This window comes from Megascapheus bottae, chromosome 18 (genome assembly GCF_031878675.1).
Source record: "Megascapheus bottae isolate mThoBot1 chromosome 18, mThoBot2.hap1, whole genome shotgun sequence".
In the NCBI taxonomy this organism is placed as follows: domain Eukaryota; kingdom Metazoa; phylum Chordata; class Mammalia; order Rodentia; family Geomyidae; genus Megascapheus; species Megascapheus bottae.
Genome location: NC_143526.1, coordinates 15,567,751 through 15,588,645, shown reverse-complemented (window position 1 = coordinate 15,588,645; position 20,895 = coordinate 15,567,751). Strand labels below are relative to the sequence as shown.

At 41.2% G+C, this 20,895-nt stretch overlaps 1 protein-coding gene across 1 annotated transcript in view; it reads left to right on the top strand.

Annotated features, from left to right (window-relative positions):
* The window catches only part of Sec23b (SEC23 homolog B, COPII component), a 36,421-nt gene extending 17,914 nt beyond the window's left edge, over positions 1-18,507 (top strand). Inside the window, exons 12-20 of the mRNA XM_090351938.1 lie at positions 4,452-4,541; positions 5,333-5,439; positions 7,793-7,946; positions 9,636-9,713; positions 13,012-13,173; positions 14,391-14,477; positions 16,520-16,675; positions 17,088-17,153; positions 18,296-18,507. Coding sequence (XP_090208064.1) covers positions 4,452-4,541; positions 5,333-5,439; positions 7,793-7,946; positions 9,636-9,713; positions 13,012-13,173; positions 14,391-14,477; positions 16,520-16,675; positions 17,088-17,153; positions 18,296-18,385 — 990 coding nt within the window. The 3' untranslated portion in view covers positions 18,386-18,507. The remainder of the gene's footprint in view (positions 1-4,451; positions 4,542-5,332; positions 5,440-7,792; positions 7,947-9,635; positions 9,714-13,011; positions 13,174-14,390; positions 14,478-16,519; positions 16,676-17,087; positions 17,154-18,295) is intronic.
* Positions 18,508-20,895: the final 2,388 nt, after the last annotated feature.

The window sequence follows — 20,895 nt, the reverse complement described above, 5'->3', positions numbered from 1 at the left end:
TGAGCTCTACCATTTGAGCCATAGCACTACTTCTGGCTTTTTTCTATTTATGTGGTACTGAGGAATTGAACCCAGGACTCTGTGATGCTAGGCAAGCACTCTACTCTACCATTAGGCTAAACTCCCAGCCGGAGTCATTGATCTTACAATGTATCAGCTGTCATGTGTAGCCAGAAAGAGGGGACAGGATAGCCCTCACTAATAACCACAACTCTGAGGTATAGCCTCATCTATCCTTCTGTCTATATATGTGTCTGAAGGATCAGAAAGATAGAAACTGTGTGTCAGAGACTGTTGAAATCTTTCTCAGAGAAAGAGATAACATGGAAAAGCTATATCCTAAGTTTTCTTTAGTCTATAACCAGTGCATGATTTGCTACACCTCTGAGCCACAAACATTCAACAAAATGTTTTAGAATAAATCTTTTGTGTTTGGGACCCTTAGAGGTGACACCTTTGTCTCACTCTTACCTGATAATGAACCTAATACAACAGGAACCACCCAGAGTTGGTTGAGCAACTCTGCATTCTCTGGTGTCACATGGTGAGTTTATGTGAACAAAGTTCAGTCATCACTTGGGATGGTGGGCTTTGCTGGTGGCCCACATCTTCCAACTGTGTTATATCTGCGAAGGGGCCCACAGTTTTGTCTGATGAGTTCTCCCAAATGGTCCAATGATGGTTACATAATCTTGTCTTTCCCTCATTGTCTTCCTTATTAGGTAAATGAATTAGAGACAGTTTAGATAGATACTGGGCACAAGACTACCATTTGCTAGCTATATGGCCTGGGCAAAGAACTTAATAGCTCTATGTTTTAATACTATTTACCTGGCAAGTGAGGAGGCAAAGTACCTACTTTCCAACATTACTAGGAAAATTAAACAAGGTAGGTAAAAGCTAAAGCAGTTTTAACAGAGCCTGGCACACTGGAGAGGCCTGCAGGAGCTGTTGTCTTTCATGTCTTCATTTTTGTGATCACAGCTGTGCAGTGCAAGTGGATTCAGAGTGGCATAGATGACTCTCCTAACACATATGCACATTACTTTGTAAGCACAGATGTGCTTACGATGTGTTGCAGTGTGTAGTAGCCAGCACCTCTATGAAGACAGGGTGTATGTTTTAAAAGGAATAATTTTAGTTGGGGATGGGTCTTTTTTTTTTTTTTCATATAAAAAGGTGAATTTATTGGGGAAGTAGATGGTGAACTGATCAGCCAGGGGAAATAGATGGCGATGACCGGCCAGGGACACAGTGCAGACTCGGGAGCTGACACTGTGACCCCGAGCAGTGCTCATGCTGGGTTTTTAAGGGCAAAACCCATGCGGTCGAACCTGGCCACACAGGTGGCCAATGGGATAGTTACATACACAGAGGGACCATTACCAGCTCCAGACACACACAGGTAGCCAATAGGGGTACAGCCCAGTGTTTGAATTTACTCATCACCTTAGTTGGAGGGCAAATTGGGAAGATCTCCACACAAAGCAGGCCCACCCCCACCCAAGCGGATATCCCTCCTCATGGGGGGTGAGGAGGTCAAGGTGGCTGGGCTGTTTTTGACTTTCCACAATGGGGCTGGGGGGACTCTTAGGCATTCCAGATGGTGCCAGTCCCTCCTCCCCTTACCACTCCCCACTTTTCTTTTAGCCTAGTCAAATCCTTGACTAGTTTACCTTAGTACAAACAGGGTTATACCGGGTGTATAGGATCATCAGTTTCATAACTCTGATCCTTTTTTTACTAAAGACATCATTTCATTAATTACTCATGGGCCAATCAACAGTAATATTAAAATAATCACCAGTGGGCCAATAATGGCTGAGATTAGAGAAGTTGCCCAGGGGGACCAGTAGTACAATCTCTCATACTATCCTTGGGACCCCTCTCTCTCCCTTTCTCTCTCATCTAGTCACCTCTTTACAACTGCCAGGCTATCTTTTATTACTCCAATGTCCTTCACCCAAAAGCAACATTCTCCTCCAGGGCGACACTCAAACCTCTAGGAACAATATATCTAGTCCTCTTCAGCTCCCGAGTCTGCACTGTGTCCCTGGCCGCTCAGTTCACCATCTACTTCCCCAATACATTCACCTTTTTATATGAGACTGTCTCTGTGTGGTGGACTCTGGTGGGACGTGGAATCCCCACTTGGAGGGATGTGGAATCCCCTCCTCTTGACCCCATAACATTTTTGGTGCATTGGCCGGGAAAAGTCCTTAACCACAGGGAGACGCGTGGGTTCGAGTCCCACCGGTGGATGTGGAATCCCATCGGTGGCGTCAGACCCAAGAGAGTCTGTGATTATCCTCAAGGAATTCTTAACCATCTTTTTGGGGGGAAGTCGCCTGGGTAAAAGTAAAGGCCTCCGGAGGTAAGTAGAAGTCGGTTGACTGCTCTGTATTTCTGTATGTATATCTGGAAAGTACACTGTGGCCTAAGACAGATAGGAAAAAGCTGAATGCAGCAAGCTCTCTAAGGCCGGGGTGGTCAAGGGACGCCTTGACCCCCTTGTGGAGGTTCCTATCAGGAGGGATGTGGAATCCCCTCCCTGGAATTAGGTCCCAAGTGGGAGGGATGTGGAATCCTCTGAGTCTTGCCAGAAATGAAAAACTCTTGCCCCCTTGATAGCAGTTTTTGCAGGTAGGATGGCCTTAGCCAGCCGGCTGCCAGAGAAAGGAAGTCTCCACGGGGAGGCACCCCTGAGAGTTTTCAGGGCCCCAGGTGTCTTCCTCACTTTGACTGCTGCCAGGCATGCCATCAAAATTTGGGGGTACTTAAAGTCTGCTTCTGTCTTGTTTTGTGAGGTGTTTTGTGTTGTCTGGTTTTGTTTTCAAAATTGGTACCAATCCTAAATTTGGATCCTTGTGATTTTTGTGTGTGTATGTCTTTGTTATTTATTTGAACATTTCTGGGCCTGGTATGGCCGCTCCTGCGTGTCTACAGTTGTAACAAGCCCTGGAAAAATAAATTCCAGCTAAGTTGCCTTGTAAAAAGTTTTGTTTTGAACCTGGTTCTCACCTGCAAGAGTAAAATTGGCAAAGCTCTCTTGAATTTTGTGTGCTTTTAAGATCATTGTCTCAAAGGATTCACATTTAAGTGAACCTTGTATTTTGTCTCTGCATGCCACTCAACATATCAGAAAAAAAAGGTTTCGGGGCCGGGAGTTTGGCCTAGTGGTTAAAGTGCTTGCCTAGCATGCATGGAGACCCGGGTTCGATTCCTCGGTACCACATACATAGAAAAAAGCCAGAAGTGGTGCTGAGGCTCAAGTGGTAGAGCTCTAGCCTTGAGAAAGTCCAAGGACAGTGCTCAGGCCCTGAGCTCAAGCCCAGGACTGGCAAAAAACAAAAAAACAACAAAAAAACAAACAAACAAACAAAAAAAGGTTTCATGCTGCAACATTCTCCTCCATTCTCATTGAGAATTTATGTGTAGCTTGTGCATGAAAATGTTGAATTAGAAATTAGTATTTTGGACTGGGAATGTGGCTTATTGGTAAAGTGCTTGCTGAGCATTAATGAAACCCTGGGTTCAATTCCACAACCACATACACAGAAAACGCTGGAAGTGGTGCTGTGGCTCAAGTGGTAGAATGCTAGCCTGAGCAAAAGAAGCTTAGGGACAGTGCCCAGGCCCTGAGTTCAGGTCCAGGACTGGCAAAAAAGAAATGAGTATTTTAAGCGAGGTATAGATTAGTGCCCTTAGTCCCAGCTACCTGGGAATTTCAGGTGGGAGGATTACTTAAGCCCAAGTTTACGATCAGCATGAGCAACAGCAGGATCCTGCCTCTGCCTCCTGAGTACTAGGATTAGAGATGTATGCTGTTGAACCAGGCTCTGTTATACTATTTCTTTTTCTAATAATAATCATGAAAGAAGTTCATAAAACTTCCAAACTAAGTAGGTATATCTTTCCCTACCTCACTTGATTTCCTTCTGACTTGATTGTTGAATTCAGTGTTATATGTCATTTCATGTAATTTATGTTGTAATGGAAATAGTTCATAGTACCAGTATGACAAATTTAATATTCTTTTTAGTATCAGTATGACAAATTTAATTTTTTTTTGCCAGTCCTGGGCTTGAACTCAGGGCCTGAGCATTGTCTATAGGCTTTCTTGAGGCTGTAGCTCTACCACTTGAGCCACAGTACCACTTCCACCTTTTTCTATGTATGTGGTACCCAGGAATTGAATTCAGGTCTTCGTGCATTCTAGGCAAGCATTCTACCACTAAGCCACACACCCCGTCCTGACAAATTTAATTTTAAAATACTGGAACAGTTAAACTTTCTGATGCCCGCTTTCTCAGTAAAAAATATTTTCAATTTTTACATAGAGATAAATTCTAAATGACCTGCCCTGCTCAATCAGTACTTTTCATAGAGAACTAACAACAGGGTTTGAGTTTTGGTTGCCTGTATGTTTACATTACTCTTCCCACCCCTAGGAACTTGGTGTTGGTGGCACAAGTCAGTGGAAAATCTGTAGCCTAGACCCCACATCTACCCTTGGCATCTACTTTGAAGTCGTCAATCAGGTATGCTAGATTTCTTCATGTGGCTTCATATTTTAGTGTCCTGTTTGATTTATTACAGACCAGTGTTCTCTGGCGAATTTCTCCACAACTTGCTACTACTTTGGTGTTGGATTAAGCATGATGCTGGTATGGTCTTCATTTCTTCTAGAAGTTTGTTGGCATTAGATTGAAATTTACTTCTGTCCATTTATTATTGTGCTGAAAAGGTCATTAAAAAGTGTTACAACTTTTACCATTCTTTATAATATTGAATTTTTTGAATGTGTCAAGTCTTTCCCTAAAACTTTATTAAGAAAAATTCCAAATTATAAAATATTTGAATAATTTTTTAGTGAATACCTATAAACCTACAAAAACTAACATTTTACTATAGCTACTTCATCCTGTGTTTATTGGTCAACCTTATTTTTGATGCATTTCAGATCAACTTGGAATCATCAGTTTATTTCATCCCTAAACATTCTAGAACTCATCAATAACTGGAATTCAGGTTCTTCCTTACTGGTGAAGGACACTGGACACAAAGCCTCATGTTTGCTAAATATGTGCTCTATCATTGAGGCTATACTTCACATCCCAGAAGCTTATTAGTAAATCTGCTTCTTTCTTTTCTTCCCTCTCTCTTTCAGGTAGAAGTTACATATAGTGGAGTATGAACCTCTTTAATGTGTGATTTTAAATGCTTCAAACATTTTTTCCCTATAATCTTTTAGAAAAGCCTAGTACACTCTGTGACTATGTTTGGGTTGTCCCTGTGACAGTAACCATGTATGTGATCTCACTCCCTGCAGCACAATGCCCCAATTCCTCAGGGAGGCAGAGGAGCCATCCAGTTTGTCACTCAATATCAACATTCCAGCACCCAAAAACGCATTCGAGTGACCACCATTGCCCGCAAGTAAGTAGCTCATTTACTTCATCTTTTTTTTTTTTTTTTTTTTTGCTAGTCCTAGGAACTGAGCTCAGGGCCTGAGCATTTTCTTTGGGCTTTCCTCAAGGCTCCACCACTTGAGACACAGTATCATTTGTGGCTTTTCTATGTAGGTGGTGACAGAGGAATCGAACCCCGGTCTTCATGTATGCTAGGCAAGCACTTTACCACTAGGCCAAACCCCCTGCCCTCATTTACTTCATTTTGAAGTCCTGAAAGTTTATCTATGAAAAAATGTCTGACTATCTTTGAGTTGGTCTTTCTGATTTTGTTGGGTAGTTTTCACCAGTCCAGCTTGGTTCTTTAAGCATTTGTCTAAGAGGAATACCTTTTAGCAGGATACAACTCAATAAATATTGTCGTTTTTGCCAGTCCTGTGAGTTGAACTCAAGGCCTGGGCACTGTCCTTGAGCTTTCTCAAGTTTAGTGCTCTACCACTTGAACCACAGCACCACTTCCTGCTTTTTCTGTATATGTGATTATGATACCAAGGGATCAATCCCAGGGCTTCGTGCATGCTAGGTGAGCACTCTACCACTAGTCTATGCTCCTGCCCACCCCCCTCTTTTTGGTGGGTCATGGGGCTTGAACTAAGCCTGGGCATTGTCCCTGAGCTCTTCAGCTCAAGGCTACCACCCTACCACTGGGCCTGGGCCTTGTCCCTGAGCTCTTTAGCTCAAGGGTGCCCCTTGAGCCAAGCCCTACTTCCCTTTTCTAGAGGTTAATTGGAGATAAGAGTCTCAGGTCCTTTTGTGCCTGGGCTGACTTTGAACCTTGATCATCAGATCTCAGCCTCCTGAGTAGCTAGGATTACAGGCATGAGCCACCTTGCCCAGCTAACTCTAGGGTCTTTTGCATGAGATTGCTTGCCCTCTACCGTGGACTATAGCTCTAGTCCCATTTTAGCTACATTCTAGAAATTAAATTGTTTGGATACTACACAATTACTTTCTTAAGATTATTTGTACTCTTTCTCAGTACCGTAAGAAGGGTACTGCCTCTCCTCATTAACAATCTACATTATTATTCTTTACATGTCAATATAGGTCAGTATCTCACTCCCATTTGTCTTTCTCATTTTATCAGTGAATTGAGTACTTCATGTTTATGCCATACAGATTTTTTTCCTGTGACAGCCTCAGCACAGTTTTGCAAAGCTTATTTATTGTTCCTTATTTGTTGATTTATAGAGATTTTTTAATGTTGATGAAGATAATAATGGTCATGTTTATGTGTATATTTATTCTTGGTCTATCTGTTGTCTTTTACTTTTTGCTTTGTTCATGATATCTGTTAGATGTGCTCATGCTTTCTTCCATAGAGGTAATATTGGGAACTCACTTTGTGAATCTGAAACATTTACTTTTTTTTTTTAGGGTTGACATAGAAGGAAGAGTGTTATATTCAGGCTTGTCTCTTGGGTTTCTACTTTTGTATTTTGTGGATGTGGAGAAATTCTCTTTTATCATTTTTCTTTTGAGTTGATAGCCTTCAAATGTCACCATGAATAATTAAAAATGTATGCCAGCTTGGAGTGGTGGCTCACACCTGTAATCCTAGCTACTTAGGAGGCTGAGATCTGAGGATTTTGGTTCAAAGCCAGCGTGGGTACAAAGTCTATGAAACTCTTATCTCCAATGAGATAAGAAATGGGAAAAGGGAAGTGGTGCTGTGGCTCAAGGAGTAGGGCAGTAGCCTTCAGCTGAAGAGCTTAGGGCCAATGCCCAGGCCCAGAGTTCAAGTCCCACAACCGACAAAAAAAAAAGTATGCCTGGGGGCTGGGAGTTTGGCCTAGTGGTAGAGTGCTTGCCTAGCATGCACAAAGACCCGGGTTCGATTCCTTGGTACCACATACATAGCAAAAAGCCAGAAGTGGTGCTGTGGCTCAAGTGGTAGAGCCCTAGCCTTGAGAAAAATCCAGGGACAGTGCTCAGGTCCTGAGCCCAAGCCCAGGACTGGCAAAAAAAAAAAAAAAAAGTATGCGGGGCCAGGAGTTTGGCCTAGTGGTAAAGTGCTTGCCTAGCATGCATGAAGGCCTGGGTTGAATTCCTTGGTACCACATACGTAGAAAAAAGCCAGAAGTGGTGCTGAGTCTCAAGTGGTAGAGCTCTAGCCTTGAGAAAGCCCAAGGACAGTGCTCAGGCCCTGAGCTCAAGCCCAGGTCTGGCAAAAAAAACCCCAACTAATCAAACAAACAAACAAAAAACAGTACAAATATAAATTGTCCTCACAAAGAAATATGATTTATGTTTATCAAAGTGGAGATCTGGCCTTGTAGTTACTTCTGAACATATGCCCAAATTAACTCTGGAATTGTCAGTTGGGCAGACGCACAGAGCCAGCTCAGGCACATTGAAGCTGCATTTGATCAAGAGGCTGCCGCAGTCTTGATGGCACGGCTTGGAGTATTCCGGGCAGAGTCAGAGGAAGGGCCTGATGTGCTCCGGTGGTTGGACCGACAACTCATCAGATTAGTAAGTTGAAAATAATAGCATTGAGGGGCAAGGAGTTTGGCCTAAGTGGTAGAGTGCTTGCCTAGCATGCACGAAGACCTGGGTTCTATTCCTCGGTACCATATACACAGAAAAAGCCGGGAATGTACTGTGGGTCAAATGGTAGAGCTCTAGCCTAGAGAAAACCCAAGGACCATGCTTGGGTCCTGTGCTCAAGCCTAGGATTAGCCAAAACAAAAGGAAGAAAAAAAAAGATAGCATTGGATTCAGTCTTGGTCTCTGCTGTTCTTCTGAGAAAAGAAAATCTTAATAAACCTATTTACCTTATACCAAATATTGGACATTCTGAAAGTATACAAATATTATGTCCATTTGTTCAACAGCTGACAGCATAGATAGAAAGAAGTAAAATATATAGAATATTTGGTACAAATCTGTATGTGTTAACAGTTTAGTTGCATTAGTGGTTTCATGAATGCTAAGGTCCTATATTTTCTCTCAGCATCTAGGAGGTAAATTTTACAACTTGGGATCTATGCATAGTGAAAGATACCTCTGTATCAGGCCAATCCAAGCGGAGAGAGGAAGCAGAAAGCATTACAAAATGTCTTAACTTCAGGGAGAGGTTAGACTTACATGTGTGATTCTGAAGCAGAGTTGTAGCATAGGCTTGTAAGTTCATATTTAACATCATCACAGAAGGGAGATTGCTGGGAGAAAAGGCTATTATTAAAGATGAAAGACTTGCAAGCTCAAGAAAGCTGAGACAAGGTTGGTGGCAGTAGAGATGAAGGAAGAGGAAGCTTTGTAATTAGCAAGTATGATGACAGAACTGATAAAAATGTAGAAAAAGAGTATTAAATCTGAAATGGAAAAATTAGTGTTAACGTTTTTCCCCTTTTATTGCTGGTATTGGGACTTGATTTCAGGGCCTGATGATTGTCCCTTAGCTTTTTCATTCAAGGCTAGTGCTCTACCACTGGGACACAGTTCCATTTTTGACTTTTTGCTGATTAATTGGAGATAAGAATCTTAGACTTTCCTGCCCAAGCTTGCTTAGAATCAACATCCTTAGATATCAGTCTTTTGAATAGCTAAGATTATAGACCTGAGCCATTGCTACCTAGCTTTGGTGTTGACTCCTATTTCAAGTATGGGTAACTCTAAGACTCATGATGGAGGCACAAAATGGGTGAAAAGCACCTTAAGAGTGGATGAAAGTAATTATTTTTCCTGTATTATTATTATTATTAATAATATTATTTTTTAGCTTCCTAAGTCTGCTTTTAAAAAAAATAAATAAATACTGGAGAGGCCGGGAGTTTGGCCAAGTGGTAGAGTGCTTGCCTAGCATGCACAAATACCCGGGTTCGATTCCTCGGTACCACATACATAGAAAAAAGCCGGAAATGGTGCTGAGGCTCAAGTGGTAGAGCTCTAGCCTTGAGAAAGTCCAAGGACAGTGCTCAGGCTCTGAGCCCAAGCCCAAGACTGGCCAAAAAAAAATACTGGAGATTGATATTATACCACAAAGCTACGCTCCTAGTCTTGTGTTTTAACAAGAACTCCTGGTAATTTGTCTGCCTTTGCTGTCTGAGAATGTTAGTTTAAAACTCATAGGAAGAACCAGTAAGATCATAAGAGCTCTTAATCCAGGTGACACTAACTTAGATTTTTCTGTTTTTGTTTTTTCTTTATATTTTCTAACAGTGTCAGAAGTTTGGGCAATATAATAAAGATGACCCTACATCTTTTAGGTTATCGGATTCCTTTTCTTTATACCCTCAGGTAAGGAATATGTGCTTTAAAAAATAAATATAGAAGAATAAATTGTGATAGAAATAAACTTCTCTGTTCTTGGTATAAAGTGGGGACTTTTTATGTTGTGAGATACAGACTGTAGTTGATAAAGGTTACTTTGTGTGCATGTTTGTGTGTCTGTGTGTGTGAGTGCGTGCGTGTGTGTGCGTGTGTCATGGGGCTTGAACTTGGCCTGGGTACTGTCCCTGAGCTCTTCAGGTCAAGACTACTGCCCTACCCTTGAGCCAAGCCCCACTTGCTATTTTCTAGAGGTTAATTGGAGATAAGAATCTCAGGTCCTTTTGTGCCCAGGCTGACTTTGAATCTGGGTAATTTTACTCTATTTGAACCTGCATCCTCATCTGCAAATGAGGAATTGTGGGTGGCTAAGAGTACTTCATGAGCTGAGATCCATCAAGTATTAAATATTTAGCACTGTGCCAGGCACTTGTATACCTTTGCAAATGTGAGCCCATTGAACTCTGGGGCCTGGGCACTGTCCTTGAGCCCTTGAACTCAAGGCTAGCATTCTACCACTTTAAGCCCCAGCACCACTTCTGGTTTTCTGGTGGTTAATTGGAGGTAAGAGTCTCAGACTTTTGTGCCTGCATTGGCTTTGAACTGCAATCCTCAAATCTCAGTCGTCTGCTGCTGCTGCTTCTTCCTTCTTCTTCTTCTCCTTCTTCCTTCTTCTCCTTCTTCCTTCTTCTTCTTCTCCTTCTTCTTCTTCTTCTTCTTCTTCTTCTTCTTCTTCTTCTTCTTCTTCTTCCTTCTTTTTCTTCTTCCTTCTTCTTCTTCCTTCTTCTTCTTCCTTTTCTTCTTCTTCCTTCTTCTTCTTCTTCCTTCTTCTTTTTTTTTTTTTTTTTGGCTGTCCTGGGCTTGAGCTCAGGGCCTGAGCACTGTCCTTGGGCTTTCTCAAGGCTAGAGCTCTACCACTTGAGCCTCAGCACCACTTCTGGCTTTTTTCTATTTATGTGGTACCAAGGAATTGAACCTGGGTCTTCGTGCATGCTAGGCAAGCCCTCTACCACTAGGCCAAACTCCCGGCCCCTCAGTCTTCTGAATAGTTAAGGTTATAGGTGTGAGACACTGGTGCCTGATCATAAAATTCTTTTTTTTTTTTTTTTTTTTTGGGGGGGGGGGGTCATGGGGGTTGAAGTGGCCTCGGTGCTGTCCCTGAGCTCTTTAGCTCAAGGCTACCACCCTACTCTTGAGCCAACCCCACTTCTTGTTCTCTAGTGATTAATTGGAAATAAGAGTCTCAAGTCCTTTTGTGCAGGGCTGGCTTTGAACCTTGATCCTCAAATTTACAGGTGTGAGCCAGCAGTCCTGGTTAGCCATGAAATTATTGAGAGCTATTTTAGAGGTTATGGCGGGTAGCACATTTACTTGTATACCTTTGACTAAAGACCAGTCCTTCACTACTGGGGAAAGTTGTCTTCTTCCACCAACTACGCAGCTTCAGGTGGGACACATGGAGCAGTGAGTGAGGAAGAAGACATCTGCCTAGCCAGCCAGATCAGCCAAATCAACCCTGGTGATTAATGGGGTGATAGATGTTGCATCCAGATTTCTCTCACATCCAAAATTTTTTATTCAAAAGACAATGTGCAAAGCAGACTGACTTGGAACTGCTCCAGTAGTGCCCGTATATCACTCACTCATTGAGTCCCTCCAGAGTTTCCATTCCTAGAAGCCCCCAGGATTTGCCCGTCCTAAGGAACACAGTTTGGAAACCACCAGATGAGGTGGTTTCTAGGATTTTTTTCTGACAAAGCATTTAATCTCGGGAGAGATGAAGAGCCTAGTCTTGGTAGCTATATGTCCTGGACCAGAGTCTACAACTCAAATTTAGGGTGACCTTGGACAAGTTGCTTACCTCTCTACTTCAGCTTCCTCATCTAGAAACTGAAAAAGAACCTACCAGGGCTGGGAATGTGGCTTAGTGGTAGAGTGCTTGCCGAGCATGCATGAAGCCCTGTGTTCGATTCCTCAGCACCACATCAACAGTGGTAGAGTGGTAGGTAGCCTTGAACACAGAGAGGCTAATGGATAGTGCCCAGGCCCTCAGTTCAAGCCTCACTACCAAGAAAAAAAGAAAAAGAACTTACCACATAGGCTTCTTGGATGAATTATGTAATTCTTGTCATACACTTTGTGTACTGTCCATAGAATATCAGCCTTGATTATTATTTAGGAATCTATGGCAGTATTTTGAGCCTTGGTTTGCTTATAGTTTTCAGGACATCTCAAGTCTCACTCTTTAGAGTGAGCTAAAAGTCTCTTATAGTCCTTAGGGTAACAAACATACCTTTCTAGTGTAAACTATTGTTCCATTCCTTGTTCTTACCTCACGCCAGCCTGCCAGCCCTGTGTCCTGAGCTTTTATGTTTTCTTGTGTCCAAGTACTCTTCTGCCTCAGTCCTCTGGCCTTTCAGGTGTGTCGGACATTATAACTTTGGAAGTCTCTTGTTGGTTTCCCTTCCCTACCCCAGTAGTACATTTTTTTATACTGTGGCTTATAACTCAAAGTTCTAAGTGTACCTTTTTTCGCTGTGGATTAATTTATTTGATAATATATGTTCTCATTCTATATCCTAGTCCATGATTCTGGAAATACATCATGTTTCTTTTCCTTTTTCCTTTCATATGGGAGCTTTAACATACCTATAAGCTAAATTTAAAAAGGATTTCCCTCCCCCCCCCTTTTTTTTTTGACAGTCCAGGGGCCTGAACTCACAGTCTGAGCACTGTCCCTAAGCTTCTTTGCTCAAAGCTAGCACTCTACCCTCTGAGCCACACATGGTGCCACTTAAGGCTTTTTGTGTTTATGTGGTACTGAGCAATTGAACGCAGGGCTTTATGCATACTAGGTAAGCACTTTACCACTAAGCCACATTCCTAGCCTGAAGGTCTTTTGTTGTTGTTGCTTTTAAGTTCTATAAACATTTTAAAGTGGTAAAAAACACAACACAGAATCTACTTTCTTCTTGTATTTATAGTATTAAGCACATTTATGCTGTTGTACAGCAGATCTCTGGAATTTCTCATCTTACAGTTCTAAAATTCTACATTTACTAAATAACAATTCTCCATTTCCATCTCCATTGTTCCTGGGCCAGCTTTTACTATCTATTTCTGTGAGGCAAGAGGCTTTTTTTTTTCTGGCTGTGCTCTATACTATTTTAAGGCCCTTAGGAAGGAAAGGGGATTTATTTTCTGCTATCCAGGGATACAGCTATATGCATGTCTTTTTTTGTGTTTTCTTTTTCTTTTGTGAATGTAGTTCATGTTCCATCTTAGAAGGTCTCCATTTCTTCAAGTCTTTAACAACAGTCCTGATGAGTCTTCCTATTATCGACACCACTTTGCCCGTCAGGACCTGACACAGTCTCTCATTATGATCCAGCCCATTCTTTACTCCTATTCCTTCCATGGACCCCCAGAGGTAAGACTGTGTGCATGCTTTTTTGTTTGTGTATGTTAGTCCTAGTTTTGAACTTAAGGGCCTAAGTTTTTTTGTGTGTGTGTGTGTGTTATTTTCCCCTCAAAGCTAGTGATCTACCATTTGAACCACAGCTCCACCTCTGGTTTCTTGGTGTCTGTTTGGAAATGAGAGTCTCGTGGACTTTCCTGTGTGGTTGGCTTCCAACTGCCACCCTCAGGTCATAGCTGCCTTAGTAGCTACATTACAGGCATGAGCCAGCAGCACCTGACAATATGTGCACGTGCATGCTTTGTTTTCTTTTCTTTGTGTCATGGGGCCTGAACTCTGGTCCTGGGTGCTGTCCCTGAGCTCCTCAGCTCAAGGCTACCACCCTGCCCACTTGAGCCACAGCCCCACTTCCCATTTTCTAGTGATTAATTTAGTGTCCAGGCTGGCTTTGAACTGTGATCCTCAGATCTCAGCTTCCTGAGTAGCTAGGATTACAGGTGTGAGCCACCATGCCGGCTAAAATTATGCTTTTTAGAAGCATGTAAAAATAAAGGACTCAGCATGGGTGACTCACTCCTTTATTCCTAGCTACTAAGGAGTCAAAAAGTTTGAAGCCAGCCTGGGCAGATCAGTGAAAACCAGAATCAGGGCTCTGGTTCAAGTGGTATAGCACAAGCCTGGAGTGCAAAAACCAAGTGAGAACATGAGGCCCTGCGTTTAAGCACCAGAACTGACACAAGAATAAACAAACAAAGAAGTGAATAAATAAAAAGTAAACAGCTATATAGAAATAATACAAGATATATGATTCAAAATATTAATACTTGTACTAGGGTTTGAAACTTTCTTAAATGAGTACAAGTTACTTTTATTATTCAAATAAAAGTCATTGGAAAATTGTGTTAAATGCAGTTGTGTTAAATGCACTAGTGAAACAGATTTGAGAGAAAGATAGCCTAGATTCAATGCATTTCTAGCACAAACAGAATGTTCCAAATTACTTCTGGTTCCTAGATCGCAAGTTAGTGAGTGATTATTTCGAGCATGTATCTCCTGCAGTCGTGGACATTTAGAACCACTGAGCTAGGGAGCAACAAGTGGGAATATGTGATAGTGGAGCCCTAAGCTATAAACATTTATGAACACCGCTGGGTGTGGTGTTGGGTGTGAGAGTGGAGTGGTTGCCATGGGGGGGAGAGAGGAAAGACCAACACATGTCTTCCTTTTAGCCCGTGCTCCTGGACAGCAGCAGCATTCTGGCTGACAGAATTTTGCTGATGGACACTTTCTTCCAAATTGTCATCTATCTTGGTGAGGTAAGATGGTATTACTAGTTTTTTTCCTAATTGCTGTTTTGGTTTTCTTGTTATTTAATAATTAGGTTTTTGGGGTTTTATTTATTTATTGTAATGTATCGAGGGGTTACAGTTACATTAGCCAGATAGCAGGTGCATTACTTCTCACACGTTGATACCCCTTCTCATGTTTTTGTCCCCATTTCCCTCCTCCCATCCCATCCCAATCATCTTGTTATCCCCCCTTCCCTTTCCTATTTCAAATAATCAAATAAAGGTATATACAATATACCTGGTAACAAAGTTAGATACAGTAACAATATGAGATTAACCAAAGGTTTTTTATTTGTTTGTTTGTTTTGGTGTTTTGTTTGTTTGGGTTTTTAAACTGTATGTATGTTTGTTTGTTGTCTTATTTTTTGGTACTAGGGATCGAACCCAAGACATTGCACTTACTAGGCAAGCACTTTGCCGCTGAGTTACATTACAGCCCAGTTGTTTGTTTTATATCTGTCCTGGAGTTTGAATGCAGGATCTGGGTACTGCCCCTGAGTTATTTCGCACAAGCCTAGGTGCTCTACTTCTTAAGCCACAGCTCAATATTGGCTTTTTGATGATAAATTGAAGAGTCAAGGATGTTCCTGCCTGGGCTAGCTTGGAATTGTGATCCTCAGATCTCAGCCTTCTGAGTAGCTCACAGGTGTGAGCCATAAGTACCTGGAAATCTAGGTGGGTTTTTGTTGTTGTTGTTGTTTTGCCAGTCCTAGGACTTGAACTCAGGTCTTGGGCACCGTCCCTGAACTTTTTTGCTCAAGGCTACCACTCTACCACTTGAGCCACAGGGCCACTTCTGGCTTTTTCTGTTTATGTGGTACTGAGGAATTGAGCCCAGACCTTCATGCATACTAGGAAAGCACTCTATGACTGCCACCATACCAGCCTAATTTAGGGTTTTGTTTTTTTTTTTTCCTCTGCCAGTCCTGGGGCTTGAACTGGGCCTGGGCATTGTCCTTGGCCACTTTTTACTCAAGGCTAGCTCTCTGCCACTTGATCCACAAATACTACTTCTGGCTTTTTCTGTGTATGTGGTACAGAGGAATCAAACCCAGGGCTTTGTGCATGCTAGGCTAGCACTCTACTTCTAGGCCAACCTCCCTGCCCAGGGAAAAATTTTAAACTGTTACTTTATGGTTATTATTATAGTGTTGTACAGAGATGAGGGAGATTTTTCCTTTGGTTGGTGTGGCACTTGACCTCAGGACTAAGTGCTATCTGAGTTCTTTCTGCTCAAGGCTAGCACTTTCCTACTTTTAGTCACAGCTCTACTTCCAATTTTCTGGTGATTAACTGGAGGTAAGAATCTCACAGATGTTTCTGCCCTGGCTAACTTTGAACTAGGATCTTCAGATCTTAGCTTCCTGAATAGCTAGCATTATACCAGTGCCTGATGAAAAGATTTTTTAATTGAGCATCATATTCATCTTTTACAATTCTAAGTTCTTTTATCTTTAGTATAGAGTTTAGCATCCTAGAGTATGAAACATTAAAAGTGATTTCAAAAATACCATTTTTGAAAAGAGAAATTATATTTCAGAATTTCCTTGATAATTTAGAAATTTAAAAAATAATTTCACAGATATTTTTATAAATTGAAACCTTTTTCAGCATATTGACATATTGGTGGGAGCAGGGGGATGGAGAGGCATGAGTGTGGGTGTGCTTGTCCTGGAGCTTGAACTCAGGCCCTGGGCACTGTCCCTGAGCTTCTTTGCTCAAACCTAGTCTTCTACCACTTAAGCCACAATTCCATTTCTGGCTTTTGGTGGTTAATTGGAGATGAAGTCTCATGAATTTTCCTGTCTGAGACAGCTTTGAACTCCTCAGTAGCTAGGATTACAGGTGGGAGCTGCTGGTACCTAGCTGAAATTTCTTTTCTTTTTGGCACAAGAGTTTCTCACTGTAAATCAGTTTTAAGTGGTGGTGGGTTGATGATAGAAGAATGTTAGAAGCATCAATGAAGGGCCTTCAGTATTTCAACAGCAGTTGCATTTGTTTTGGTGTAGACCATAGCCCAGTGGCGGAAAGCTGGATATCAGGACATGCCTGAGTATGAAAACTTCAAGCACCTACTGCAGGCACCACTAGATGATGCTCAAGAAATTCTACAGGCACGCTTCCCAATGCCACGTTACATCAATACAGAGCATGGTGGCAGTCAGGTGGGTGGCTGAGTTCCAGCTGAACGTTGTTTGAAGATCTATCTTTATGGCTATAAATCCAAAGTGGGTACTATTCATTTTATATGGTGGCAGAGATTGATACATAGGTAATCTTCCAAGTATGACATATTTTTTTTATCTTGCCATTCTGAGAATTGAATGTGGGTTTTGCTAGGCAACTTTTCTACAGTATTGAGTTACGTCACCAGCTGACTTCGTTGTACATAAAGATGCTGACATGAAGGTATGGAATTAACAGTGGTTCAGCCAGTGGGTTTAAACTAAAGAAGTAGGTTCCCGTATAATAAAATGATTTCTCATTTAACTAAAGGAATGATATAAAAGTTTGTCTTTCTTTTTTCTAGTATAGCAATACCACTTTTGACCTTAAACTTTCATTTGTTTTCTAAAGGCTCGATTCCTTTTGTCCAAAGTGAACCCATCTCAGACACACAATAATCTGTACGCTTGGGGACAGGTAAGAAATGGACAGATATAAATGTGACTCTTTTGTTCTAAAGACAGGTTAACTTGGATATTCTACTAGGATAGCGAAAACTTTGAATACATAGTTGCAGTGGGAGTTGGGATGCTGCCTGTATAGATTCCCTTTTATAGCATATAGTATAACCTGCCAGGGTCAAATCAGAGACGAACACTGCACTGTGGCCTCCTTCATACCCATGGCCACATGACCTTGGGTCTCTCTCTCCTACTTCCTTCTGATCAAGACCACAGGGCCACTTCTGCTCATTGCTGCTTTGGCCTCCTGGTCATTTTTTTTTGGCTAATTATTCCCATCATTCATTTCTCTCTGAGATAACTTTAAAAAATTCTCTTTTCCGATTGTGTTTTTAAAAGTTAAGCTTGTTTTATTTACATGCATTGTGTACTTACTTGATTTTCTATGAAAGGAAAGATGTTGGGTGCCAGTAGCTCATGCTTATAATCCTAGCTACTTAGGAGGCAGGGATTGGGAGATCATAGTTCAGAGCCAGCCTGGTCATGAAAAATCTATGACACTTCTGTTTCTAGTTTATTCAGACAAAAGCTGATACTTTAAGCAAAAAAGCTAAGGGACAGCACTCAGACCCTGCAATCAAACACCATTATAAGTACTCCTGGGCCCAGGAGTTTGGCCTAGTGGTAGAGTGCTTGCCTAGCATGCACAAAGACCCAGGTTTGATTCTTTGGAAAAAGCCAGAAGTGGTGCTATGGCTCAATTGGGAGAGCTCTAGCCTTGAGAAAGCCCTAGGACAATGCTCAGGCCCTGAGTTCAAGACTCAGGACTGGCAATAAATACATACATACACACATACATACATACTCCAAAAAAAAAAATACAAAGTCATATTTCCATTTTTTTTTTTCTGGCCATGGTACTTGAACTCAGGACCCAGGCACTGTCCCTGAGCTCTTTTGCTGAAGGCTAGTGAGCTACAGTGCCACTTCCACTTTTCTGGTGGTTAGAGATTTAAAAAAAAATTGAAGAACAAAAAGCATATAAATTCTTTTTTATTTTTATATATCTTGGTCAGTGTTTCTCCTTTCAACAGAAGCTCATAAATTCTGACTGGCTTTTAAGGTCTCTGCCAGTAAGACATTATTGTTCAATTTCAGGAAACTGGAGCACCTATCCTAACAGATGATGTCAGCCTGCAGGTATTCATGGATCATTTGAAGAAGCTGGCTGTCTCCAGTGCCTCTTAAACTGAGGATGTGATCAGGATATTAGAGAAAACACAGTTGTGAGCAAATTGTGCTCCAAATTGTTTATAAAGGCTTAATTGCATTCCTTTTACTTTTCTGACAGATTTTAATAAATAATCAAAGGAAGTTTTGTTTATAAGTCTGAAGATAATAATTTATTTGTAGTGACTGTCCACGTCCCATTTCCTGTCCATGAAATTGTAATGTCATAGATCTTTTGGTACTTTGTAGTTGTTTACTTGCTTTTTGTAGCTTAACTTCAGAGTCTGTAAAATCATAAATAATGGAAATACTGACGATCATGCAGGAAATAAATCCTTAAGGAAAGAAAGCATTGGCTAAAATAATGTGAAAACAGATTTTATCTCCTCATGTCTCTGTGTGTGTTATGACTCTCTCAAGAGGTATTTCCTGAGGGCTTTAGCTCTCTGAAACACAGCAGTCAGGCAAGCATTGGAGCAGAAGGTCTTGTGGTTCTGTTTGTCCCTACTACGGATATACATAGCCATTCCTGAGAAAAGAAGCAAGTGGATAAACATGCAAGCTAGTGCCTATCACCCAGGCCTGAGGCCAGCCTTTCGCAACCACCAAGCCTTAGCCTGCTTCAGATCCAACAGGGTATCTCTGCCTCAGTATCTCAAATTCAAACTGCTAACTCTGTTAAAAACACAGCAATAACCACAGCCCATATTCTGCATTTAAATCAATAGTGTTTAGGAAATAAAATATGAACCTTTTTCTTAATTCTTGTTTTATGTTTTAATGTTAAGGGATCAAGGAAAAGTATAAAATATATGATACTGTTCTCAAGGAGCATGGTTTGGGGGCGCTGTGCTGTCTCACGTGCAACTTGTCTTGCCCAGGTAGACATCAAGAATGGCTGATGGCCCAGTGCCATTTGCTCATGTCTGTAATCCCATCCTGGGGCTTGAACTTGGGGCCTGGGAACTGTCCCTGAATTTCTTTTGCTCAAGGCTAGCACTCTACCATTTGAACCACAGTGCCACTTCCAGGCTTTTCTGTTTATGAACCCAGGGCTTTATGCATGCTAGGCAAGCATTCTTCCACTAAGTTACATTCCCAGCCCATGTGAGACTCTTATCACGAATAAATTACTAAAAATACGAGTATGGAGCGGTAGCTCCAGTTGTAGACTGCTAGCTTTGAGCAGAAAAGATCAGGGACAGTACCTAGACCCTACATTCTAACCCTGGAACTGGCACATAAAAAAAGGCTGATGTGGGTAAGTGGCTCCACCAGAGTGGTGACACACTTATTCTGGGCATCAAGTGAAATACTTTTTTCAGGTACTATTTTTTTCAATTAATGTAATGTACACACATATATGTATATGTATGCATACTACATGTACATACAAAATATATGTGCATATATGTATTATGTGTTTGTTTCAAAGCAAATAAACATTGTATCCTGAAGAGTTTATTACAAATAACCTCTTTTTCCCAAATCCCTAAATCTACACCTGCTCTTCAGAGATTAACTGTTCAATCTTACATGTTTTTGTTGATTAAATTTTAACCAATATCTTTCTATTTCTGTTTTCAATTGATGAAGATTTTAAGACATTCCTTCCACACTCCAGTTTTGATCAGCTATGCCTTTATTTTTATATTAAGTCTAATAAAATGTATATTCTGGCCTATAATAATAATTCTATTTTTTTGTTTCTAAGTTTATTGTGAAAACTAATAAAGAACGTATATACCGATTGACGATGTAAATATTGTTCATGTGTACAGGTGTTACTCTGTGTGTGTGTGTGTGTGTGTGTGTGTGTGTGTGTGTGTGTGTGTGTGTATGTGTAAGTTTTTATGTTGTTTGAAAGAAAACATTCCAAAAGAAAATATTCCAAGAGACAAGATCAGAATCACTTTTCCTATGTGTCATTATTTCACAAATTGACTTTGTTCCTGTTTGGAATATGACTTCCTAGTTTTGTGGGTTCTCCCCCAGATTTTCTTAGTTTTTGGATAATGTTTGAAAGACATGTTTTGTTCTTTATTTACTAGGAAATTCCAGCTTTTTTATTCTGAATGAAGTCCATTCCTTTCTCTAGAGGTCACTGACGTCCTCTTCTGATGCAGGTCAATTTTTGCTTACTACGCAACTGTCATGCAGGACTTGGTTTCGTGTGGGATTGTTATTCCATTCTGCCTTTTTTCCAGTGCAGCATTTTACTATCTCAAATGATTTTTTTTTTCTTTTTCTTTTGCCAGTCCTGGGACTTGGAACTCAGGGCCTAGGCCTCTTTGTACTCAAGGTTAGCAGTCTACCACTTGAGCCACAGTGCCCCCTCTGGCTTCTCTATGTATGTGGTATTGGGGAATCGAACTCAGGACTTCATGCATGCAAGATAAATACTCTACCATTGAGCCACCTTTCCAGCCTTCAAATGACAACTTAAAATAAGAACATGGAAAATAATTCACTGGACTTAGGCATGGCTGCAAGTCTATTTTATGTTTCTGTTTCACAACTTACTGGGT